Consider the following 25,818-nt stretch of genomic DNA (forward strand, 5'->3'; position numbering starts at 1 on the left):
CTGGATAAACTGACTAAACCAGACGTTGTACAGACTTTCAGGGAGAGCATAACGGAACAATTGGCAAGAATGGGGGAAAGAAATACAGTAGAAGAAGAATGGGTAGCTTTGAGGGATGAAGTGGTGAAGGCAGCAGAGGATCAAGTAGGTAAAAAGACGAGGGGTAGTAGAAATCCTTGGGTAACAGAAGAAATATTGAATTTAATTGATGAAAGGAGAAAATATAAAAATGCAGTAAATGAAGCAGGCAAAAAGGAATACAAACGTCTCAAAAATGAGATCGACAGGAAGTGCAAAATGGCTAAGCAGGGATGGCTAGAGGACAAATGTAAGAATGTAGAGGCTTATCTCACTAGCGGTAAGACAGATACTGCCTACAGGAAAATTAGAGAGACCTTTGGAGAAAAGAGAAGCACTTGTATGAATATCAAGAGCTCATATGGAAACCCAGTTCTAAGCAAAGAAGGGAAGGCAGAAAGGTGGAAGGAGTATATAGAGGGTCTATACAAGGGCGATGTACTTGAGGACAATATTATGGAAATGGAAGAGGATGTAGATGAAGATGAAATGGGAGATATGATATTGCGTGAAGAGTTTGACAGAGCACTGAAAGACCTGAGTCGAAACAAGGCCCCCGGAGTAGACAACATTCCTTTAGAACTACTGACAAACTTGGGAGAGTCGGTCCTGACAAAGCTCTACCATCTGGTGAGCAAGATGTATGAGACAGGTGAAATACCCTCAGACTTCAAGAAGAATATAATAATTCCAATCCCAAAGAAAGCAGGTGTTGACAGATGTGAAAATTACCGAACTATCAGTTTAATAAGTCACAGCTGCAAAATACTAACGAGAATTCCTTACAGGCGAATGGAAAAACGTAGAAGCCGACCTCGGGGAAGATCAGTTTGGATTCTGTAGAAATATCGGAACACGTGAGGCAATACTGACCCTACGACTTATCTTAGAAGCCAGATTAAGGAAAGGCAAACCTATGTTCCTAGCAATTGTAGACTTAGAGAAAGCTTTTGACAATGTTGACTGGAATACTCTCTTCCAAATTCTAAAGGTGGCAGGGTTAAAATACAGGGAGCAGAAAGCTATTTACAATTTGTACAGAAACCAGATGGCAGTTATAAGAGTTGAGGGACATGAAAGGGAAGCAGTGGTTGGGAAGGGAGTGAGACAGGGTTGTAGCCTCTCCCCGATGTTATTCAATCTCTATATTGAGCAAGCAGTGAAGGAAACAAAAGAAAAATTCGGAGTAGGTATTAAAATCCATGGAGAAGAAATAAAAACTTTGAGGTTCGCCGATGACATTGTAATTCTGTCAGAGACAGCAAAGGACTTGGAAGAGCAGTTGAACGGAATGGATAGTGTCTTGAAAGTAGGATATAAGATGAGCATCAACAAAAGCAAAACGAGGATAATGGAATGTAGTCGAATTAAGTCGGGTGATGCTGAGGGAATTAGATTAGGAAATGAGACACTTAAAGTAGTAAAGGAGTTTGCCATTTGGGGAGCAAAATAACTGATGATGGTCAAAGTAGAGAGGATATAAAATGTAGACTGGCAATGGCAAGGAAAGCATTTCTGAAGAAGAGATATTTCTTAACATCGAGTATAGGTTTAAGTGTCAGGAAGTCGTTTCTGAAAGTATTTGTATGGAGTGTAGCCATGTATGGAAGTGAAACATGGACGATAAATAGTTTAGACAAGAAGAGAATAGAAGCTTTCGAAATGTGGTGCTACATAAGAATGCTGAAGATTAGATGGGTAGATCACATAACTAATGAGGAAGTATTGAATAGGATTGAGGAGAAGAGAAGTTTGTGACACAACTTGACTAGAAGAAGGGATCGGTTGGTAGGAAATGTTCTGAGGCATCAAGGGACCACCAGTTTAGTATTGGAGGGCAGCGTGGAGGGTAAAAATCGTAGAGGGAGACAAAGAGATGAATACACTAAGCAGATTCAGAAGGATGTAGGTTGCAGTAGGTACTGGGAGGTGAAGCTTGCACCACAGGATAGAATTGCATGGAGAGCTGCATCAAACCAGTCTCAGGACTGAAGACCACAACAACAACAACAACAACAATCTCATCCTGGCAGAACTATGGTGGTCTGGTTTATGGCTCAGGAGCAGCTTCAGCTTAGAAATTGTTAGACCCAGTCCATCATCATGGATTAAGACTGAAGACTAGCCACTGGTGCCTTCATGATTAGTCCCATGGACATTTAAACAGATTTGCCTTGACTGTATTTTAATTTGTAGTAACTCAGTGGGCATTACCGATATTACTCATGTTATCTTGTGATACCTGCTGTTCATGACTTTCTGTCTGACCTTAGACCTACAGTATTCTCATTGTCTTTCTCTGAGTCCCAAGTCATGTGTATCTCTTGGAATGAACTGGCAGACCAGTTGGCTAGAGAAATGCTTACTCACCCAACATTCATTTTGATGGTCCCAAGTGCCATTTTGTGGGTGCAAATAAGACCTCTTGTCAGCATGCTCCTCCTCCTTCCATTCCTCCTGGAATGAATCCACTGTCCTATGTTGCCTCTGCAATTGACCATACCAAATTAAAACACAACTTTATCTTATGTGACAACCACCTTGCCGAAGTGGTAACACCGGTCCTCGTCAGGTCATTGAAGTTAAGTGCTGTTGGACTTTGCTAGCACTTGGATGGGTCACTATCTGGGTGTGCCAGGTGCTGTTGGCAAGTGAGTTGCACTCAGCCATTGTGGGGCCAATTGAGGAGCTACTTGATTGAAAAGTAGTGGCATCGGTTCCTGACCACATGCCCTTCTGTATCCACATCCAGTGAGCCTAAGGGTTGAGGATGACATAATGGCTGATTGGTACTGTTGTGCCTTCAAGTCCTGTTCAGATGGTGTTGTTTTGAATGAGGCATCCCCATGTTGTATTTGTGGAACCTTACTGATATTAGCTGTAGCCTGATGCTGCTTTCTCCCTCCACATTGTCATGCATTAAAAAAAATTCTAGCTTATTTTCCTCGTTAAATTTTAAGTGTACTGACCATGGCAATCTTTCTTGGCGTATCCTCCAGTGACAGGCTACAGTTTTTAGGTGCCTGGGTTTTATCTCACTTTCAACCATACAGCTATTGGCACATGAATTTTCAACCACAACTTGGGTGCGAGACATGGAGCTCTCAGTTTTGCTTTTCTCTCTCCACAGTCTTTTACATGATGTTCCAGTGCAACAAGGGACTGATAACCAAAATGTTTAGTTCCTTTATATCATCATCATCATCATCATCAGACAATAGCTCACCATATGGTAGACTACTCTCTGTTTCTGGCTCTCCATGCCAAGTGTTGTTCTCTGGATTATTTGCCTCTAAAGTTGCTAGGTGGCATCCAAACAGATGAACTGGTTCTTTATTTTCCCCGAGAAAGGGATTTTTGTCCTCCGTTACAAACATTTAAACTGTCTTCAGGGTTAGAACTGGGTTGTCTGCTACCACATCCTGAATGTGGGGACCTCTTGATCTGTCTCCTCTGCCATCCACCTTGCTCACCCCCCCCTTTTTTTCCATAGTTTCAACTTCTGTTAGCCCTTTTTTTATTGCATCCAATTTTACTTTTTTAGGAGTCACACACTGATGAAGGCAAGACCTTAAGGATTCTTTATCCTTGACCTTACCTGATGATGAAGAATAGTTGAACAGCTTTTCATTCTTCCTACAAGAGTGTAGACCCTCTGTTCTCATCTTTAGCACTCCCCACCCCCCATCGTGCATGCTGAGCCTGGGGGGACTCTCATCTGCACCCACTCATCTACTTACCTAATTCTTTCTCTTACCATATTTTACTTTTGTCTGTCTGACTGATGTTCATTGCATTTCTAGCTTTCTTGCTTTTACTATTACAGATCTCCTGGCTAGAAGGCTTTATTGATTCCATAACTGTCTGAGCCCTTCATTCGCTTGACGAGGGTCAGATGTGAGTGAGGTTTCTCTTGCCACAGATCAAGCACTGTGGGAGCCCTCATCTGCTCTCTGACATGCACAGCAGCTCGATCTGTATACTTTTACACTACCTCTCTTCAGATGTTTTCTCTGCTTTGACATCGATATTGCTGTCAATTCCTCAATGTTTCATTCCAGATGGAGTCTCTTGAATGAGGGGACGACGACCTTGTCACACACACACACACACACACACACACACACACACACACACACACACACACTCTACCAATCCGTTTTTGCATTTTAATGGATCAGTGCATATACATTCATTTTACTTATAAACATTTGTCGTTTGCATGTTGCGTCTGCCCACCAGCAGCTTTTATGTACAACTTCCTCATGCCGTAAGCTCTAAAATGTAACTGACAGCTACACCAAGCACGTGTCTGATAAAGATAGTGCTAAAACAAAGATAATTGATATAATGTAATGTGTTTAACAGCACACTTGATTACAACAAACAGTGTTAACTTCCATACAATAACAGTAAATATTTCAGTGAAATATGTGAAGCAACAAGCAAAATAGTTGTTTTAATTTATAGGCCTATATTTTTGGATGAAATACAGAAAAATTACAAAAATTTGATTTGAAAAGCATATTAGGATTTGTCAGCACCTGTTCATGAAATGTGCAATATGTGGCCATTTGAAAATTGTGAATGAACTAGTTGATACCCAATGTCTTGAAAATCACATGCTGATACTCCTGATAGCATTATACCATTGATCTTTGGAACCACATTTAGAACGGATTTGTAAGTAATTTGTAATAAGATATTTCATAATAATAATGTTGCATGTAACATAGTGAGGTGCTGTAACTGTGCTGATTCTTGTGTGTGAAGGGATTCACTTGTCTATCTGCATTTTCAAGTGTTTCTTGGATGGACAAGAAAGGAGAGAACGAGAGGGGTGGCATGAGTGAGAGTGATGTAATGTTTGCTCAAGTCTGTGTAAATTTTATAGTGTAAAGTGTGACCGCATGTCACATATAACTCTTTCCACATAAACTAATAAAATTGCTAAGCAGTGATGAACAGATTGATGCACAATAATTTCTTGACATTGAATACACAAATTGAAATTTGATTGGTGATTGAGATCATGCAGGAGAAGTTTTATTGGCCCATATCAGAAGTATGAACAGTTGAAGTAAGTTGATGTGTCTGTCTGTGTCAGTCAAGTATGGGGTTCACATGAGTGCAGTTACAGTTGTTTTCGCACTCTGAATAGATTACACTCTGAGTAAAATTCACAAAAAGACTTGAATTGCTTGTGATGTATTGACTGCAGCATGTGATAACACCCCTTTTTGTCCAAATAGGAGCAGTAAATGAGAAAAACCACAGAAGTCAATTAACAAACTTGCATCAAACTTCTTATGATTGATCTCTGAGCTGGAGTAGTGCTCCCTAAGTTGCTTCTTGACAGTCACTTCTTTTTCATGTAAATCTTGAGCAGAAAAGTTGAAATGAAACTCAGCACACTGTTTGTACCACTCGGCATATGGCTTAAACGTATTTTGGTTACCAAAAATGTTCTTGAGACAATAACACTTCAGTCGTTATGAATATGTATTATTGTATGTATGTAGGTGTCTGTACATAAAGAGAGATCTACAGGTTGTTTGTTTGAAGCAGTTTGTCATTGAAACATATTGAAACTGGTAATTTGTGCTCAAAAATAGCCAAAAGATGCCACTTTGTTGTATTTTATTCTTGTTTTTCTACCAAAATATTACTGCACAACACTTTTTGATGTTATTTTTATGCCCATTGGCTATTAAAACTGTTTCAATTCTGTTCCAGTGCATAGTCCAGTCGTATCTACAATGGCTACAGGATAGCGATTACAACCCAATATGTGAACTATGCACAAAGGAACTGGCAGATGAAGACTGCATTAGGCTGATATGCTATCGTAAGTTTTCATGCTAGTCTGGTGATTTGAACTACTTGTGGAAATAGTGTTTTTAGCTGCACAAATTAATAGTAAAGGCAAAACCAACATATTTATAGAATACATGATTGATTGAAGATATTTTCACTAGTATTATATACTGATGACAAAAGAACAGCATTGGTCTTTGTTTATGTTATTAAAATTATCAAAATGAACTGCTGAACAGAATAATGCACTCCCAGTTTCATTTCTTGAAATCTCTAGTCTTGGATGACCGGATGGTAAGTGATTGACACTTCTCCTTTCTCCCCTTCAAATAAATAATTGCTAGGTCCATACAGAATGGTCACATACTCAGAAAATTACATATATCTTCAGTTTTGCTGATGAGTTCATCTGTTAACTCCTTGGCATCCTGCTAATGCTGTGGTTGAACTCTTCTAACTACCCATTCCCCCACCAATTTCCTCTTTCACTTGGGTTAGATTTGGAAGATTTGTTTGTGTCATCTCTCTGTAGACATATTTTTTTCCTCCCTTTCATCATCCAGCCCTCACTTTTTGTAACATAGTATTGCCATACGTGATATTTCACCCTGTGTGAGACAAAAGAAGTCCACATAAGAGTACTGAAACCCAAAAGCATCTATTTTAGGCAACATACACTGGTTAAACATCTTGTGCTGGGATTACCTGTAGTATTTTTTAAGATGGCATTTACAAATTAATCTGTGTTTCTACATAGGAGTTTGTTGTTTCATATTTATAATTGTCATCTCTGACAATACACACTAACAACACATTAAATCTACTTGAGACTGAGTTAAACAATGAAGAAACATGATCGTCATATCGGTACACTTTTCGGTTTGCTGGAATGCTCAGCATATCACTACATTACAGATGAATGGACTCAGTTGCAGATGAATATATCTGATATTTAATTGTTTGTTGTGCGCGCATGCATCATGAACACATTTATTGTTCTTCAGTGATGTTTCCTGTTGGTTGTGATTCACTGTAGCTTCTGAGAGGACTGTTTATTTAAAAGCTACTTAGTTTGCAGCAACTGGAGAATTTGTGCAATGTTCATAGGTAAAGGGCAAGTGAAACCTATGCCTTCCCCTATAGTGTATATATTTGCCAGTTTGAGGTGGCAGGGGAACTGAAGTTGTCTTTTGTTGCCAAATAAAGCCATTCACAGTTTAATTCTGTTAATAATAACTGTGCTTAAAATTTGCTGTTGAAGCAGATCCTTTCATCCAGCAGCTCATTGCTTGGCCCCCTTAGTCACTCATTTTCTCAGGCCCAATTTTGTTTCCTACCTCTGATTCCTTTCTTTATTACTCAGTTGCTGCAAGTGTTGGTATATTACATTTACAATTGACTGTTTACTGACAACTCTCTACATACCCCTCCTCTACACATTTCTACTCTTAAGAGTATACCCAGTTAGTGGCATGGGAGGGAAGCTGCTCCTCTCCCGTGAAAGGGGGGGGGGGATGGGAGGAAGAAATCTTCAGTAATTAAATTCACATTCCACCCTACCACACACACCCTGGTGTTCCAGTACATTATTGGCATGAACAAAGTCAGACATATGTAAAAATCTTGTCTCTCTGTAAAGTATGATGCAGGTAGGTGGTACTAGTTCTAAAGTTGTAGCATTAATATGTTTGTTGATAAATAAGCAATGTTTTTTTACTAGCCTTGTGTAAGGGATTGTTCTTTGCTTCTTCCAATTGCCCTCCCTTCCTTTCCATGAAACTAAATGTGTTCGCACTGCCCCTTCCCCAGCTGTGATCCTGGTTAACTCTTGTTATACTTATGATCATTCTACTTACTGATTAAAGATTTGTTTCTGCTATCTGTTTTATGTTCATCAGTGTTATTTCCATAGCTTGAAATTGCATCTTTGTTGCTACCAAAAAGATATGGTTCAGCCATTCTGGGGTTGGTATTAAATAACACGTGTTTAGTATAAGACCTGCTGTACCTAATAGTTAAGAACAAAAATGACAAAATCAACATACTATGCTTAGAGTAATCTCAACTCAACACTCCACCACTATGCTAACCAGGTAACACTGTGATATCACCCTGAATGAAGATAGATACTGTACTTGTGATTACAGTGCTGCCAAGGTGACATTCTTTGAAGTCTATTTTGTACTTACACTGATGAGTCAAAACATTGTGATCATTTTCTTAATAGCATGTTGGTCCACCTCTGGTGCACAATGTTGTATGGGTTCAGCAAGTCCTCTGTAGGTTTTTGGAGGTATATGGCACCAAATGTTTATTCAGACCATGCAATTCCCATTAAATTATTGGCTTGTGGGCGTCAATTTGGTGTCCATTATGTGCTCAGTCATGTTGAGATCAAGTGATTTTGGTGGTAGAGATATCAACGTGGTTCACTACAATACTCCTGTTCTTGTGAGAAGAACACTTATTCTTCTGGAAGATGCCATCGCTGCCAGGGAAGACATAAAGCAAAGATGCAGGTGGTCTGCAATAAAGTTGATGTAGTCCACAGTCATTATGGTGTCTTTGATTACAACCAAAGTCCAGGTGAATCTCCCCCATAGCATAATACTGCTCTCACTGGCATGCATCTGTGGTGTCATGCATGTTTTGCGCAGTAATTTGTGTGAATGATAGCATGTTTGGACAGAACCATCAACCTGGTGTTCTAATAAATGTGATTCATCTGCCCAAGTGAAACGTTTCCATTGATCCGCAGTTCAACATCAATGAAACTATGCCAACTGCAATCGTAATTGATAATGTCGTTCAGTCAACGTGGGATCACGTTGGAGTAATCTGCAGCAGAACTGCATATTTGACAATGTGTGCCTAATGGTATGCTCTGGAACACTTGTGCTTGCACTAGCGTTATGCGGTGGAGTGGACAGCCCTCCGACCTCCACATTCTATGATGATGCACGGATGTCCACCACCTTGCCACTGACAGTTTGTTTCACCATCCTTCACCCACATTCCGTGGATGCCCACAACAGTAATACATGTACAGCTGACCAGTTTTGCCATGTCAGAGAAATAATTCCCATCCAACAGGCCATAACAGTCTGCCTGTTGTCAAATTTGCTTATGTCAGTGGATTTTCCCATTTGTGACCCTTGTTGTGCTACAATACTTCCCCATTCATTTCTGCTACACTTACAAACTTTGCGTAAAAAGTCACATACTCACAATGCTACCAGATGGGCATTAGTCTCACTATGGACAGTAGTCACAATATTTTGGCTCATCAGTGTATGTACCAATTTATACACAACAAGCACCTGATACAAGATCCTAATACACGGAGCAAATATAGTTTTCAGACATCAGTGGTAATTTGCCTGCAACTTCATATGTTTCTTCTGTTGTTAACAGCCAATGATTCAATAGTTACGGCACCAGCATGTAGTGACACACTCCTTGAAGCTGTGAGGTTATCATACAATCTCTAATTGGTTACTTTCCATCATTATAACAAGCATGTCATAAGTATCTAGAACCTAAAATTTAGAAATTGCTGTGATATGAACAGTTCAGAAAAATATAATTTATGTTTGTTCAGGAGAACTAAAACTGTAGTGACAAATTACATACAGGTAGTTTTAAACTTTGAGCACTTTCAGCAGTGAACATGAGAGGAGGACTGGAACAGGGAAAGAAAGAGGAACATGATAAAACACGAGTAATGAATATAGGTGAAGAGAAAGTTGTGTGACACATTGAGAAATGAAAAAAGAAAGGAGCATGATTGGGAGAAGATTGGAGCATTTGCTTTACTATTTGACAGGAAGAAAGCTGACATTATGTTAAGTTTTAGGAAAATGTTATCGGGTTGGCAGACTGGAGTGCTTCACCTTCTTCTTAAAAGCAGTAGAGCATTAAATTGTGTGCAGAGTGCAGGGTAGCAACAGAGGAGGAGATGGTGAATGTTTTTGCTTTATGGGTGGGCACAGGTATGTTACTAAATAATTGGGACCAGAGGAAGGCAACATCCACTTGCGATAGGACCATTTTTAGGAAAGCACTGTGCTGTTCAAATCAACCTTCGGGTTGATAGCTTTTATATATTACCATAGAAAATGTCGTATTTGATCTTGTGTAATTTCAAAGAAAATCTGCTTCTCTTACTTCACATGTTCTTAATAATGATCCTGGTTTAATCATAGCTTGTTTTTGGTACAGCATAACTGACAGCACTCCATCACATTTATCTTGTTAATGTCCATACCAATTTTGCTGGAGTGTATTGTATGGTCATCACTATTCACTGTAAACTGCTCTTTAAATTTAAACCTTAAAACATAATTATCAAGCTGTTCTGGGAACACACGTACGAGCGCCCCCCCCCCCCCCCCCCCTCACACACACACACACTACTAACTAATATTTGAAGTCACTCGCCCTGTTACTTACAGGGAAACCTACAGTTTAACATGAACACTTAACTATGGTACAGCTTGGCATTTTTCACTTCCATAGATTGTTGTCAGAGGAGGAGGAGGCAATAATCTACAGAAAAAATCATAGGACTGATAAGGGATTAAATCCGAAATCTTTGGATTTGTAGTCTGACAATTACTTATCCATGAAGCCGCAGTTCATAAAATTGAAAGTGAATGGTTGGGACCTGGTGCTCATTCCAGAAGAATGAGCATCATTTTTCTGTTTGCTGATAGGTTAAACCTTGCCTATCTTTCACTTTTATGAGAAAGTATTAGTGAACTGTGTCATCATTAAGGCAAATTGCTGTGGTGCTTGGTTTACATCAGAAATGTTGTAAAGAGAAGTTCATCTATTGCCTGTTAGGGTGTGTACATTGTGTATCTACAGAACAGTCTTGTGAATTGATTTGTCCCCACTTTTGTAAGTATTACATGATATTTTATGACACACAGATAAATAAATAAATACAGAACTTACTGCCTTGTGAGGTATGTGATTGACACACAAAATTGTAGATCCTTAGTTCAGTCAATAAATCATAATGCATGAACTGAAAAGGGTAAAAAATAATGTAGTTAAATTTTTATCTCTCACTAGTTTTACAGTAAGTATATTTGCAATTTATACTGCTTGCAGAAATGAAGTAATAGAGTACTAAATGGTGTTTCAGATGTCTATCACTGGGCATGTTTGGATCAGTATGCAAGGCAGTTGCCACCTACAACTGCACCAGCGGGGTACACATGCCCTTCATGTCGTGTTGGTCTGTTTCCAGCACCCAATTTAGTTTCACCAGTGGCAGATGTCTTACGTCAGCAGCTTGCTGGAGTAAATTGGGCTCGTGCTGGTCTTGGCTTACCACTTGTAAGTTATTTCTTCATATTAGTTTGCTGTGTGTAGTTTTAAATAGAAAAAATGAACATACATGGAAATAGACTAAATGTCAAGAAGCAGTAAGTAGACATTTAAACAGTGGAAGGTCCAGGATGGAATAACAATAATTATAAAGGAATAGATGGCTACTCACCGATAGGTTGGCATCGACTCGCAGGCTAACACAGTGAAAAAGACTGCTAAACATTTAAACTTTTGGAAACTAAGTCATGCTTCTGAAATAGAAAACACACATCCATTCACACAGGCACAACTCACACACACAGCCTCTGTATCTGGGCACTGGGACCCAACTCCGACTGTGTCTGGCATGAGCAGCAGCAGTAATATGCTGGGATAGGTGGTGCGAGTGAGGAGGAGGCATAGTGCAGTGCAGGCAGGGTGAGTGACGGCACGGTTGGAGTGGTGTCATGTAGGGATCTGGTGGGGACAGAATGGGCTGTTAGGTGCAGCATCAGGAGACTGTGTTAGGAGGGAGGTTACAGGAGAGAAATAGAAAAGAGGGAAAGACCAGTATTGATGGAATAGAATGTATGTGTAGTGCTGGAGGGGGAGAAGAAAAGGGGTTAGTTAGGTGAAAGAGAGAGAACTGCAATCCACAACCCAAAAACTGGTCCTTACCTTGTAATCCTACATCCCAAAAAAGGCTCTAGTAATTATATTTGCAGTTTATACTGGTTGCAAAAATGAAATAAGTCTACTAAATGATGTTTTAGATGATTTTCACTGGGCACATGCAGTAGTTAATGGCAGGGAATTCAGCCATATACAAACCCTCCCACAGTGATTTCATTCCTGAAATCCTGCAAAATCTCCAGTCCTTCCTCATATCCTTAGATCCATCCCAGAATCTCTCCCCTGAGCCTCACTAATCACCTCCACCATTCCCCAAATACGTACCTTCTGCATGCCTCCCAAAGTCCATAAACCCAACCACCCAGGACACCTCATTGTGGCTGGTTACTGTGCCCTCACAGAGAGAATCTCTGTTCTCATGGACCAACAACTTCAGCCTACTACCTGTAACCTACCGTTCCATACATAAGACACCAACCTTTTCATACACTGACTCCACACAGTTTCTGTTCATTTTCACATGGGACCCCACTCTTCACTGTCAATACCACATTCCATTATACTAATAACCCCATTGCTAAGGACCTTGCTGTTATTGAACACCGCCTTTCCCAGTGTCTGAATAGCTCCAAACCTACAACCTGTTTCCTGGTCACCATGACCAACTGTACCTTCACCCACAATTCTACATACATACTCTACGAGCCAGTTTATGGTGTGTGGTGAATGGTACCCTGTACCACTACTAGTTGTTTCCATTCCTGTTCCACTCACAAATACAGCCAGGGGAAAACGACTGTCTATATGCCTCTACATGAGCCCTAGTTTGCGTTACCTCCATGGTCCTTAAGCAATCTGGACATTGGCAGTAGTAGAATTGTTGCGCAATTAGCTTCAAATGCAGTTCTCTAAATTTTCTCAGTAGCGTTTCTAGAAAAGAATGTCTTCTTCCCTCCAGGGATTCCCGTTTGAATTCTTGAAGCATCTCTACAATACTTGATTGTTGTTCGATCCTACTGGTAACAAATATAGCAGCCCGTCTCTGAATTGCTTCGATGTCTTCCTTTAATTCGACCTGGTGTGGATCCCAAACACTAGAGCAGTACTCAAGAATGGGTTGCCTGGGGCTTTACATATGAACCACACCTTCCCATAATTCTGCCAATAAAACAGTCGACCATTCACCTTCCCTACCTCAAACCTCACATGCTTGTTCCATTTATATCGATGTGCAACATTACGCCCAGATATTTAAATGACCTGACTCTGTCAAGCAAGACACTACTAATGCTATATCTGAACATTATGGATTTGTTTTTCCTCCTCATCCACATTAACTTACATTTATCTACATTTAGATCCAGCTGCAATTCATCACATCAACTTCAAATTTTGTCCAAGTCGTCATGTATCATCCTGCAGTCACTTGTCTTTGTTACCTTCCCATATACCACTGCATCACCAACAAACAACCGCAGGTTGCCATTCGCCTTGTCCACCAGATCACTTTCCAGAAATCTAGCAATATGAAATCTGCCAGTTGCCCTTCATCCACAGCTCACAGTATGTCATGTGAGAAAAGGGCAAGCTGAGTGTCACGAGAGTGATGCTTTCTAAAACTGTGCTGATTTTTTCAGACTCTAGGAAACTTATTATATTTGAACTCGGAATATGTTCTATAATTCTGCTCTAAAGTAATGTTAAGGACATTGGTTTGTAGTTTTTCAAGTCTGTACTTTTACCCTTCTTGTATACAAGAGTCACAATCACTTCTTTCCAGTCAAAACAATTTTTTCCAGGCAACTGTCAACGGCATTGCTATACTTGGAGAAATGCGTGGAACACACTGTGCTGTCTTTCAGTATATTTATTCACACATATAAATATATTGTAAGACAGCACAGTGTGTACTATGCATTTCTCTAAGTCTTTCCAGTCGCTTGGGACTCTGCCCTGGGCGAAAGATTCATGGTAAATGAAAGTTAAATAAGAGGCCAATGCTGTAGAGTAATCTTTAGAAAACTGAACTGGGTTTCCATCTGGACCTGCTGACTTACTTGTTTTCAACTCTTTTAGTAGTTTACCTGTATTATTATGTCATCCATACTGAACCCTGTGTGATGGTCAAACTACGGTTTGTTTGTATTACTCTCCTGCATGAACAATTTCTGAAACACAAAATTTAAAACCGCTGCTTTCATTTTGCTGTCTTTGACTGGCACACCAGGCTGGCCAATGAATGACTGGATAGAAGCCTTAGATCCACTTAGTGATTTTACATGGGACCAGAATTTTCTCGGATTCTCAGCCAGATCTTGTGCTAAGTTAATACAGTAGTAGTTGTATGCTTCATGCATAGCTTTTTTCACAGGTGCACGAATCTCTACTAATCTTTGCCAGTCATCACGTGTGTTCTCTTTTGAACCAAGAGTACAACAGCCTTTGTTTCCTCAGCAGTTTCTGAATTTTTCTGAATTTTTTTTAACAAGCACATACTTGTCCAGAGCACCACTTACAATCTGTTTAGACTTCTCCTTTGAGGGCATCACCTACAAATAAAGCCATGGTACAGCAATAAGCAGCCTCATTGCACCATTCTATGCCAACCATGTTCATGGACCATCTAGAGAAATCTTTCTAACAAACTAGAATCCCAAATTGCTCACTTGATTCAGAGTTATTGGATGTCTTCATGGTCTGTACTGAGGGCGAGGACAACCTATCCACATAATTCCAGAACCTCAACACCTTCTCCACCCTTCGAGTCACCCAACAAATCACCTTCCTCAATGTTGGCCTCCACTTTAAGGTTAGCAACATCACTACATCCACCCACATCGAACCTACTAACCGCCAACAACACCTACACTTCAACAGCTGCCATCCAGTTTATTCCTAGTCACCTGTGGTTGTCACATCTGTAGTGGTGAGCAGGATCTCCTTGAAGTCTTCACATACCAAAATTATTCTCACGACCTTGTCCACAAAAAGGGCTCCTATGCCATCTCTCTCCAGTCTTCTACCATCTGCCACATACCCACTGTATGGCCACAAAGAAACAGTTCACTCATGACCCAGTACCACTCAGGGCTGGAGAAACTGCATCACATTCTTTGCCAGAGTTTCGATTACCTTCCGTCATGTCATGAAATGAGGACTATCCTCCCCACTATCCTACCAAGCTCTCCTGCAACAGTGTTCAACCACACACCAAACCAACACAATAGATTTCTCCATCCCTATTCCACGCCTGCTTCCAATCCCTAGCTTCGCCACTCAAATACATGCAGGAGACCTACATGTAAGGCCTTTTCTATATGTCAACCGACGACCGTGTACTCCACTCCTGTCATAGCTATCCGTCACCCCATCAAATGCAGGGCTACTTTTGAAAGCAGCCATGTGATCTACAAACTAAGCTGCAATCACTGTGCCACTTTCTAATGTGGGAATGACAAATAACATCCTGTCTGTCCTCATGAATGGCTACCGCCGAACTGTGGCCAACAGACAGCTGGACTACCCAGTTGCTGAACGTGCTGCCCAACGTGATGTGCTTCACTCCAGTGACTGCTTCATAGCTTGCGCCATCTGGTACCTTCCTACCAACAACAGCTTTTCTGAATTGCACAGGTGGGAACTCTCCTTGCAATATATTCTACACTCCTATAACACCCTAGCTTCAACCTTCACTAGTCCCTATCCCCCCTACCTATCCCATTCACTGCTTCCACTCCAGCATCAACATACCTACTAGTCTTTCCTCTTCTCTGCTTCTCTCATGTCTCCTCACTCTTTCCCCCTCCCTTTCAACACCCCCCCCCCCCTTCTCTCCAAAGCACAGCTTCTCCGCACCTAGCAGCTCACCCTATCCCCCGCCACATCCCCTGCATGGTCCCACTGGCAGCACAGCATCTTCTCCCATACCCAACCCTACTTCCCTCCTCCTACTTTCCCCCACAGCTGCTCTTTATACCCACTACCCACCCCAGCAGATTGCTGCTCACGTGTCAGATGCAGTTGCATTCGGGCACCAGTGCTCGTAGACAGTGGCCGTGTGTGTGAGAACTATGCTTGTGTGAATGAGTATGTGTTTTCTAGTTCAGTAAGAAAGTAGACATTTAGTAACATATGTATCTGACTGAATATATACATTTAATAGTCGCACAGAAGCTGCAATGTTATTTAGGTATTGGTTGACAAATAAGTAGAACAATATGCCACTTTTGAAGTTATGTTAACTAAGTCAGGTACATTGTATTAAGTGTGGCTTGCAGTCATTCTCAGTTGACAGTTTGCCTCACAAAATAGATTGTAAAACAAGCACAATATCTTGAGGATGAAGTAATGAAAATAAATTCTCAGTGAAGACTTTTCTGGAATGCACATAACACTTTGCAGCAGAGGGTATGCCATTGCAAAACTTGTTGAAAAGTAAAACAGTGTGTCTGTCAGACAGCATTTGAGACTCAGTTCAGCACTCTGTTTGAACCTGTCAGCAAGTCCCAGTTAAGATTTGTTAATCTTCTTACTTTTGCAGCTGGGCTGCACATAGACCATATTTCTGTTTTTGCTCATGGGATCATCAAAAGCCATCTAGGGACTGAATGGTGAGTACGTTAGAGTTCTGTTGGATCTGATGTTGTTGTGGTCTTCAGTCCTGAGACTGGTTTGATGCAGCTCTCCATGCTACCCTATCCTGTGCAAGCTTCTTCATCTCCCAGTACCTACTGCAACCTACATCCTTCTGAATCTGCTTAGTGTATTCATCTCTTGGTCTCCTTCTACGATTTTTACCCTCCACGCTGCCCTCCAATGCTGAATTTGTGATCCCTTGATGCCTCAAAACATGTCCTACCAACCGATCCCTTCTTCTAGTCAAGTTGTGCCACAAACTTCTCTTCTCCCCAATCCTATTCAATACCTCCTCATTAGTTACGTGATCTACCCACCTTATCTTCAGCATTCTTCTGTAGCACCACATTTCAAAAGCTTCTATTCTCTTCTTGTCCATACTAGTTATTGTCCATGTTTCACTTCCATACATGGCTACACTCCATACAAATACTTTCAGAAACGACTTCCTGACACTTAAATCTATACTCGATGTTAACAAATTTCTCTTCTTCAGAAACGATTTCCTTGCCATTGCCAGTCTACATTTTATATCCTCTCTACTACGACCATCATCAGTTATTTTACTCCCTAAATAGCAAAACTCCTTTACTACTTTAAGTGTCTCATTTCCTAATCTAATTCCCTCAGCATCACCCGATTTAATTTGACTACATTCCATTATCCTCGTTTTGCTTTTGTTGATGTTCATCTTATATCCTCCTTTCAAGACACTGTCCATTCCGTTCAACTGCTCTTCCAAGTCCTTTGCTGTCTCTGACAGAATTACAATGTCATCGGCGAACCTCAAAGTTTTTACTTCTTCTCCATGAATTTTAATACCTACTCCGAATTTTTCTTTTGTTTCCTTTACTGCTTGCTCTCAATATACAGATTGAATAACATCGGGGAGAGGCTACAACCCTGTCTCACTCCTTTCCCAACCACTGCTTCCCTTTCATGCCCCTCGACTCTTATAACTGCCATCTGGTTTCTGTACAAATTTTAAATAGCCTTTTGCTCCCTGTATTTTACCCCTGCCACCTTTAGAATGTGAAAGAGAGTATTCCAGTCAACATTGTCAAAAGCTTTCTCTAAGTCTACAAATGCTAGAAACGTAGGTTTGCCTTTTCTTAATCTTTCTTCTAATATAAGTCGTAAGGTTAGTATTGCCTCACGTGTTCCAACATTTCTACGGAATCCAAACTGATCTTCCCCGAGGTCCGCTTCTACCAGTTTTTCCATTCGTCTGTAAAGAATTCGCGTTAGTTTTTTTGCAGCTGTGACTTATTAAACTGATAGTTCGGTAATTTTCACATCTGTCAACACCTGCTTTCTTTGGGATTGCAATTATTATATTCTTCTTGAAGTCTGAGGGTATTTCACCTGTCTCATACATCTTGCTCACCAGATGGTAGAGTTTTGTCAGGACTGGCTCTCCCAAGGCCGTCAGTAGTTCTAATGGAATGTTGTCTACTCCCGGGGCTTTGTTTCGATTCAGGTCTTTCAGTGCTCTGTCAAACTCTTCACGCAGTATCGTATCTCCCATTTCATCTTCATCTACATCCTCTTCCATTTCCATAATATTGTCCTTAAGTACATCGTCCTTGTATAAACCCTCTATATACTCCTTCCACCTTTCTGCCTTCCCTTCTTTGCTTAGAACTGGGTTGCCATCTGAGCTCTTGATATTCGTACAAGTGGTTCTCTTCTCTCCAAAGGTCTCTTTAATTTTCCTGTAGGCAGTATCTATCTTACCCCTAGTGAGACAAGCCTCTACATCCTTACATTTGCCCTCTAGCCATCCCTGCTTAGCCATTTTACACTTCCTGTCGATCTCATTTTTGAGACGTTTGTATTCCTTTTTACCTGCTTCATTTACTGCATTTTTATATTTTCTCCTTTCATCAATTAAATTCAATATTTCTTCTGTTACCCAAGGATTTCTATTAGCCCTCGTCTTTTTACCTACTTGATCGTCTGCTGCTTTCACTACTTCATCCCTCAGAGCTACCCATTCTTCTTCTACTGTATTTCTTTCCCCCATTCCTGTCAATTGTTCCCTTATGCTCTCCCTGAAACTCTCTACTTGGATCTGATAGGAAACCCAAAATATTGAACACTACTTTTACACGGTATTTGCTTTACCTGGGTGCTTCAACACACAAATAGAGAGAAAGATATAATCCGCCTAAGTAACTTTCTTCCTCCTGTATGTACTGTGAGTGTAAGAATAAAAGACCAGAGAAGGAAAAGAGAAGTCTGTTGTTGGGTCAGAAACATTATAATGAAAAAGCCCATTTTGCAGTTACTAAAATTGTTGAATCTCTGTGACTACATTATCCAGCATAAGATATTTCACATGATGTCTTGCTCTGTATGCTGTTTCATACACCAGTAATTTCATCATTCACCATCTTGTGAAATGTAAAATATATGCATGCACTTTCCAATCCAACAGCCACTAGGTTTGAAGTGAAAGCTTTGTTGTCCTGGAGAAAAAAAGAAAACTAAAGAAGTTAATGTGATTAAATGAATACTTACGCTAAATCCCTGAACTTTCATAAGGTACTGTCTCATCAGGTTTACTGTACGACAGTCATGGCAAACAAAAAGCATCTCACCAAAGCCAGAGCTTCAATGCAGGCACAAGCAGAAAGGCGATCTTGGAAGGGCATTTGCAATGAAGATTTCGTCCCCTCCACTCAGTACTGGATCCCATAAAAATCGCCTACTTTTATGAAAGAACAGTGTGAACAAGGAAAATATGGGAGCAATCCAACATGAAAAAGAAAGCGACTCTTACTGTAACAGAAATGTTTTTCTAAAATCTATGTCTGTTTATGAAACCAGTAAATTGTCAGTATGCCCCTCACCTTTGTCTGATCCAGCTTGATCATATGAGGGTAGCGACAGACTGACTCTGCCATTGTTAATTTTTGCAGTTTCCTTTTGTTATTCCATTTTCATGTTTCGCATAATTTAGTATTTATAAAAAAAAAATCCATATTTGTTTGGGTACAGTTGCTATATTCCAATATATCAGGTGGTTATAAATATAAGCAGCTATTCACAGAGGATCAGTGTGGGCTGTAATTTGGTGCAAAATTTGGTAGATTCACAAAAACATTATAGCAGAAGCGATTTACGCTGAAAAAAAATTAGCTACAATTTTGGCCAACAGGTGCACATCTGGTGCTGGGTGCATGTCATCACCTTCTCCAGTGCTCGTATTGAACAAGGTGTGCAAGCTGTGCTTAATATTAAACTCAACATACTGCTTTTCACACTTGTTTGACCTTTTGTGCCCATGTCTCGTTCTTAATCCATTACATATGGAAACATATCTATATGTATTTCTTGCATTCACAGTGTCAGATTTGCATCTGGTTGCCAAAATTGGAACTGATTTATTGTCAGCAGAATTCGGTTCTGCATTAACACATTAGAATATTTACCAAGTTTTGCTGCCATATGATAATTACAGCCCCTGTTAGACATCTGTGAGTAGCTGCACTTTAGTTATTACCACCTGGTTCGACTAGGAGTAACAGTGTAGTTGGAATATAGAATATATATACATCATGCTGTAGAAAATAAAATTAAAAAAAAAAAAAACACGCTGTTCAGAATGGCATCAAATTTGAATGGAATATTGTTGAAGAAGGGGTAATAATTTTGGGAAAAAAAATCACACTAGATGGCATTTTAAGTGTCATAACATAAATGGATTTGGCTGCAGATGACAGATGACTCGCAATATGATTGCTATAATGAAAGTTGCATATTAAACCAACCATACTGCGCAATGTACATGATCACACAACTTTGGCATTTAGTGGTTGTGGCAATGTTAACTGGATAAACACACATGCATAGTGGCAAGGCCACAACATATCGGATAGGAAAAATCAGTTTTTAATTGTCTTTAGTCCGAAAACCACATAAAAATTGACAATGAAATTAGTTTTTAATCGTCGTGAGACTGGAACAAGACATGTTCAATTGCTGTCCACAGTTTTCTGTCACATGTTGAAATCTAGAAACAGCATGTTCCACAACAGATCAGTGTGTGTCAGGGATCATGTTTAGAATGCGTTGCACAATGGGTACCTTCAATTGAGTTACATTTGTAATTGGAGCACTGAAGACAGCATCTTTCAGTTAACCCCACAGCCAGAAATCACACGAATTAAGATCAGGTGATTTGGATTGCTGGGGTGTAAGGAAATGAATGGCTGATAATTCTAACATTTCCAGAATGTGTCTACAGCAGCTTTTTCAATGGCTGTTGAATGTGCAGAGGAGCATAAAAATGCTCCTACCCATACATCCACACTATTAAAAGGTTGGAATGACATTGGTGCGCAAAAAACTCTCATAGCATTTACCAGTTACAATACAAGTAACAAGACCCGCTGGACACTTCCCCTCATAAGTATATGGTCCTTTTGGTAAATGGCAATGTCAGCACCCATCACACAGTTTCCTTTGCAGAATGAAGCAGTACTGGTGGATATGTGAGCAGATTTTGCATTCCCCACATTCTGCATTTCTGTGTATCAACATGTCCTTGTAGATGGAAATGGGCTTCATTTGTCAATAGAATGTTCCATGGCCATTCATTTTCCACTTCCATGCAAACAAGAAAGTACTGGCTGGTCAGCATGAAGCAAAGAAATATATTTTATGTATAGTAAGTGATCCATGGCTATTTCAGCATACATATGTGCCTGAAAAGAACAAGAGTAAGGAAGATTAAGTTAATTTGATGATTTGGGCTGGTACCATACCACTTTTTGAGCCCAAGTTCATCAACAATACACTTGTAAATTCGTCCAATTTTACATTCTTTCTGGAAATTTTATTGCACTTATATTAAAATCTTACTTATTCCGTTTTGAGTTGTTTCAAAGTTTGAGAAAAAGTGCAGTCAGATATGGTTCTTCCCCATAAGAAGCATATTTCTTGATGATTTATAGGTAATCTTCATAGAGTGTGGTTTGTGAAGGTGAGTACTGCCTTAAATTTTGCAAAAATATGAGAGACCGTGTGAATGATTTGTAAGACATTAAGCTCTGTACAGGTGTAGCAAGTTAAATTGAAATGACATTGTTGCAAAGTATGAGCAAAATCATGAATCAGTAGCTGCTAATGAATTTTAGGCAGGAAAACCATTCATCTTGTGCACGATATTGAAGAAAGCCCTGTTTACCTAAGTACCAGGCATTAGGGTTTGATGTGATGTTGCAGGCAGAAAATTGATTAATATTTTTGTTGCTTTAAAACTGTTTTTAATGAGCCACTGTAACCTTCTAAACTATCACAGTAAATTTTATAGTTATTTACTATGTTATTTTACTTGCAGCTTAGCGAGGACAAGGAACAAAAACCACCTAGTGATAAAGCAAAGCTAACTGCTGATGATGTACCAAATGTAGCAAGATCAGATGATGTACGGTCAGTTGCAAGTGCCAGCAACAACCAGAGACAGAGTACTCCAAAACGAACAATGGTACCAAATTCGGACTACCAGCAAACCGTTTCAGATGAAAATCCACATTCCATTGTTCATGTTGAAGAAACCACTTCAGCATTTAGTCGTGCAGAGAGCTTCCCTACTTCAGCAGGTTGGTATATGCAAAAAATATTGGATAAATATCGTTTTCCTCTTACCATTTAAAGTGGTTGAGGTAGGTGGATTATATCAAGGATCTGTACATTATCATACCCTGCATATTCTTCTGTTAGTGGTATTCAGAAGAGTACCATAGAATAACTGCAATCACCCACAATTTAGGTTTAATCAGCTGAAATGTTCTGTTTACGGAGATGGTGACTCATAAAATAACCTTTCATATTGAATATGCTCTTTGTGAAACAGAAAACCACCTTCCCCCCTACCCCCCTCTTTTACTGTGGGAGAGAGTATTTCTACAACACATAATAACTTTCCTCATGAATTTCATGATGAGAACATGTTATTACAACTCTTTTATTCCTAATTGATTTGCACAGTCCTCTGCCTGTTCTCTGAAAAGCACACAATTGTATGCTCACTGTGTGGAACAATATTTTCTTGTACATTACCATCTGAAGCACTTACCTTTTGTACACCAATGTGTGTCCACTTTTATTTAATTTTGAGTAACAGAAACGCAAGAGTTCATCTTCATTGGAATCTGAAGTAGTTATGAGTAGTATGCACACACACACACACACACACACTAATGGCTGTTGTGCATTGCAGGATCATAAACAATAACTTGATTTCATTGTATAGACAGAAATGAGTTAGTAAAGGTGGAAAGTTCAACTTTTTCGTTAAAAACATTCCTTCAGCACTGTGAGTCTTGTTTTTCCCAATGTAAATACAATTGAGCAAATGACAAAGATAAAAGCAGAAAGGAAGGGGAAGTGTGGAGAGAGGAGAGAGTGCAGAGGGTAAAGGAGGGGAGAGATAAGGTTAAACATCACAGGATATGTCTGAGACAGGGCCAATAAATGATTCATGGTTTGAAAAAGGTTCTAGCCACACTTATTGTTATGTTACTGTGTTATGTTGAAATGATGTTCTGTTGAAGTGATGACTTCCACATGCACAGCTGGTGCCTGGTGGTAAGTAAAACAAATTTCCAAGTCTGTATGAGGCACCTACAGTACAATTTTTCATTGCCTATGTTATTTTCAGCTGTGGGAAATGATATTGGAGGATCCACACTCTATACAGTATCACATTTTGAATAAAGATAATCCTCATTAGCCAAAGCACAATTTAATTTCTGTAATTAGGCTTGTCTTGTCAATTTTCACCATCGTATTATATTTGTTACTTAATGTGCTAGAATATCCAAAGAACTAAGCATGCATTCCTTTCCTGCAATCTCCTCCTCCTTCCACCACCACCACCACCACCACCACCACCACCACCGCTCCACATGCCACTGCATCCACCCACACACCCATCCACCTACCCACCCATGTACACACACACACACACACACACACACACACACACACACACACACACACAGAGAGAGAGAGAGAGAGAGAGAGAGAGAGAGAGAGAGAGAGAGAGAGAGAGATTCATTATTCCATTTAGTAATGAAATGTTCTAATGGTACCAATATTTTGATTTGTTATTACACAGCTAGACAAGAGATAATGCGGCAGTGTTGTGTATCTATAGATGCAGTTTTAAAAGAGTCAGTGATGTGAGGGAGGGAGTTAAGAGTTATGGCATAGTTCTTGTTTTGAGACACACATTTCTTGGCCAAATCGGGGAAATTTTGTACAATGGCTGCTTTTTGAAACCAGGTGTGAAAGAGAGGCTGTTAAGTTCAAACTCTGTACAGAACATAATTTCCTTGTGCAGAATCGATTTTACTGAGGAGCTTAACAGAGAAAACTTTTTTTGTTGTGAGATGAGCACGCCTAAAACACCCCCCCTGCGGGTTCGGGGGTTAGAATAGGCCCGCGGTATTCCTGCCTGTCGTAAGAGGCGACTAAAAGGAGTCTCACATGTTTCGGCCTTATGTGATGGTCCCCTCTCGGGTTTGACCTCCATCTTTCTAAATTTCTCTGAAGAGCGAGCCAATTGGGGAAGGGCGCCTTACATGGTGCACTGTATCTGTCGTGCAATTAGACCTATAGCCGGATTTCTCGTCGTTGCAATGGTGTTCCGCTCGTTTTCGATCTCTTGGGCGAGGATACGTCCCTGGGTGCGATTACCACGCTGCCCTCTGCAGTGTTTCTTTTCACTGCGACGACGACCTTGGACATTTTTGCACCTAAGATCCAGCACGGTAGCCAGCCCGTTGTGGTGGGGCCGCCATGTACCCTCTTGGTTGTAGCCCCCTGACAACACAGGGATCGCTCTACTGATGCCTGCGCCGTTAACTCCCCACGTATGCCAAGGAGTAGATGCCTATCCTCCTGGGGTATCAGGACTCCCGGCAACGGCCATCCTGCCAGGTGGCCTTTGCTGTGGCTGGGTGGCGCCCATGGGGAGGGCCCTTGGTCGGAGTAGGTGGCATCAGGGCGGATGACCCGCAATGAAGCGTGGTACATCATCTCTCGCTGGCGGCCAGCCGCCAACAATCTCTAAGCGTTCTCGGGTTCAATTTAATGCTCAGAAGTACGATCCGAAAACGTTCCCCTCCCTGGCCACGCCGTGGGAAGAGCGTCAGTCTCAGGATGGAGGTAACAGTTATTCACCCCGATTCTTAGTTTGTACGAGAGCTGATGGGGAGTCTTTTCTCTCCACAAAGCCTCAGTTCTTCGTCGAGCATTTAGAGGACAAGTTTGGGGAGGTGGAGGGCTTGTCTAAAATGCGCTCTGGGTCAGTACTGATACAAATGGCATCCTCCGCCCAGTCACGCAGGTTGCTTGCTTGTGACAAGTTGGGGGATGTTGACGTTACTATTACACCACATAAGAGTTTAAATATGGTCCAGGGTGTTATTTTCCATAGGGACCTCCTTTTGCAGTCTGATGACGAGCTGCGCGCCAACTTAGAACGTAGAGGTGTTCATTTCGTCCGGCGCGTTCATCGGGGTCCGAGGGACAATCAGGTTGCTACCGGTGCCTTCATCTTGGCCTTCGAGGGTGATACGTTACCGGAAAAGGTCAAGGTGATGGTCTACCGATGTGACGTCAAACCCTATATCCCTCCCCCGATGCGGTGCTTCAAGTGCTGGAAGTTCGGCCATATGTCTTCCCGCTGCACTTCCAGCCTCACATGTCGAGATTGCGGACGCCCATCTCATCCCAATACTCCATGTGCCCCGCCTCCCATCTGCGTCAACTGCGGGGAGCACCATTCACCTTGCTCGCCAGACTGCAAAGTCTTTCAGAAAGAGCACAAAATCATGGAATATAAGACCCTGGACCGGCTGACCTATACTGAGGCCAAGAGGAACTATGACAGACTCCATCCTGTGAGAATGACATCTTCTTATGCAGCTGCTACAACACCTGTGCTAGCCCCATCAGTTTCGAGACTTCCAGCCAGCTCGATAAGCAGTAAGACTCCTCCTGCCCCCTTGCCAGTGGGGGGCTCTACCCACCGGGTTGCTCCTGCACCACCTACCTCAGGGGCAACACCATCCCCCCCACCAGGGACGTCTGTCCCTGCTTCTAAGCTGGAGAAGTGTCCAACTTCTTCGGCTTCTCACGCTCGCAAGGGGTCCCTCGGGTCCCTCCCTTCCCAGGTTTCCACCAGTGGGAAGGCTGACGACCGACAGTGGCGTAAGTGCCCGCAATCAGCTGGTCGACGGGCTTCACGATGCTCCTCAGTCCTGGAGACTGAATCGGTGAAGCCCTCCCAGCCAGTTAAACCCAAGGAGCAGCGTGAGA

At 41.1% G+C, this 25,818-nt stretch overlaps 1 protein-coding gene across 1 annotated transcript in view; it reads left to right on the forward strand.

The window, feature by feature from the left end:
• The window catches only part of LOC126471726 (zinc finger protein-like 1), a 45,175-nt gene that overhangs the window by 8,590 nt on the left and 10,767 nt on the right, over nt 1-25,818 (forward strand). The window contains exons 2-4 of the mRNA XM_050099884.1: nt 5,815-5,926; nt 11,048-11,241; nt 21,830-22,091. Of these exons, the coding sequence (XP_049955841.1) occupies nt 5,815-5,926; nt 11,048-11,241; nt 21,830-22,091 (568 nt within the window). The remainder of the gene's footprint in view (nt 1-5,814; nt 5,927-11,047; nt 11,242-21,829; nt 22,092-25,818) is intronic.

The sequence above is a fragment of the Schistocerca serialis genome, chromosome 1 (genome assembly GCF_023864345.2).
Source record: "Schistocerca serialis cubense isolate TAMUIC-IGC-003099 chromosome 1, iqSchSeri2.2, whole genome shotgun sequence".
Taxonomy (NCBI): domain Eukaryota; kingdom Metazoa; phylum Arthropoda; class Insecta; order Orthoptera; family Acrididae; genus Schistocerca; species Schistocerca serialis.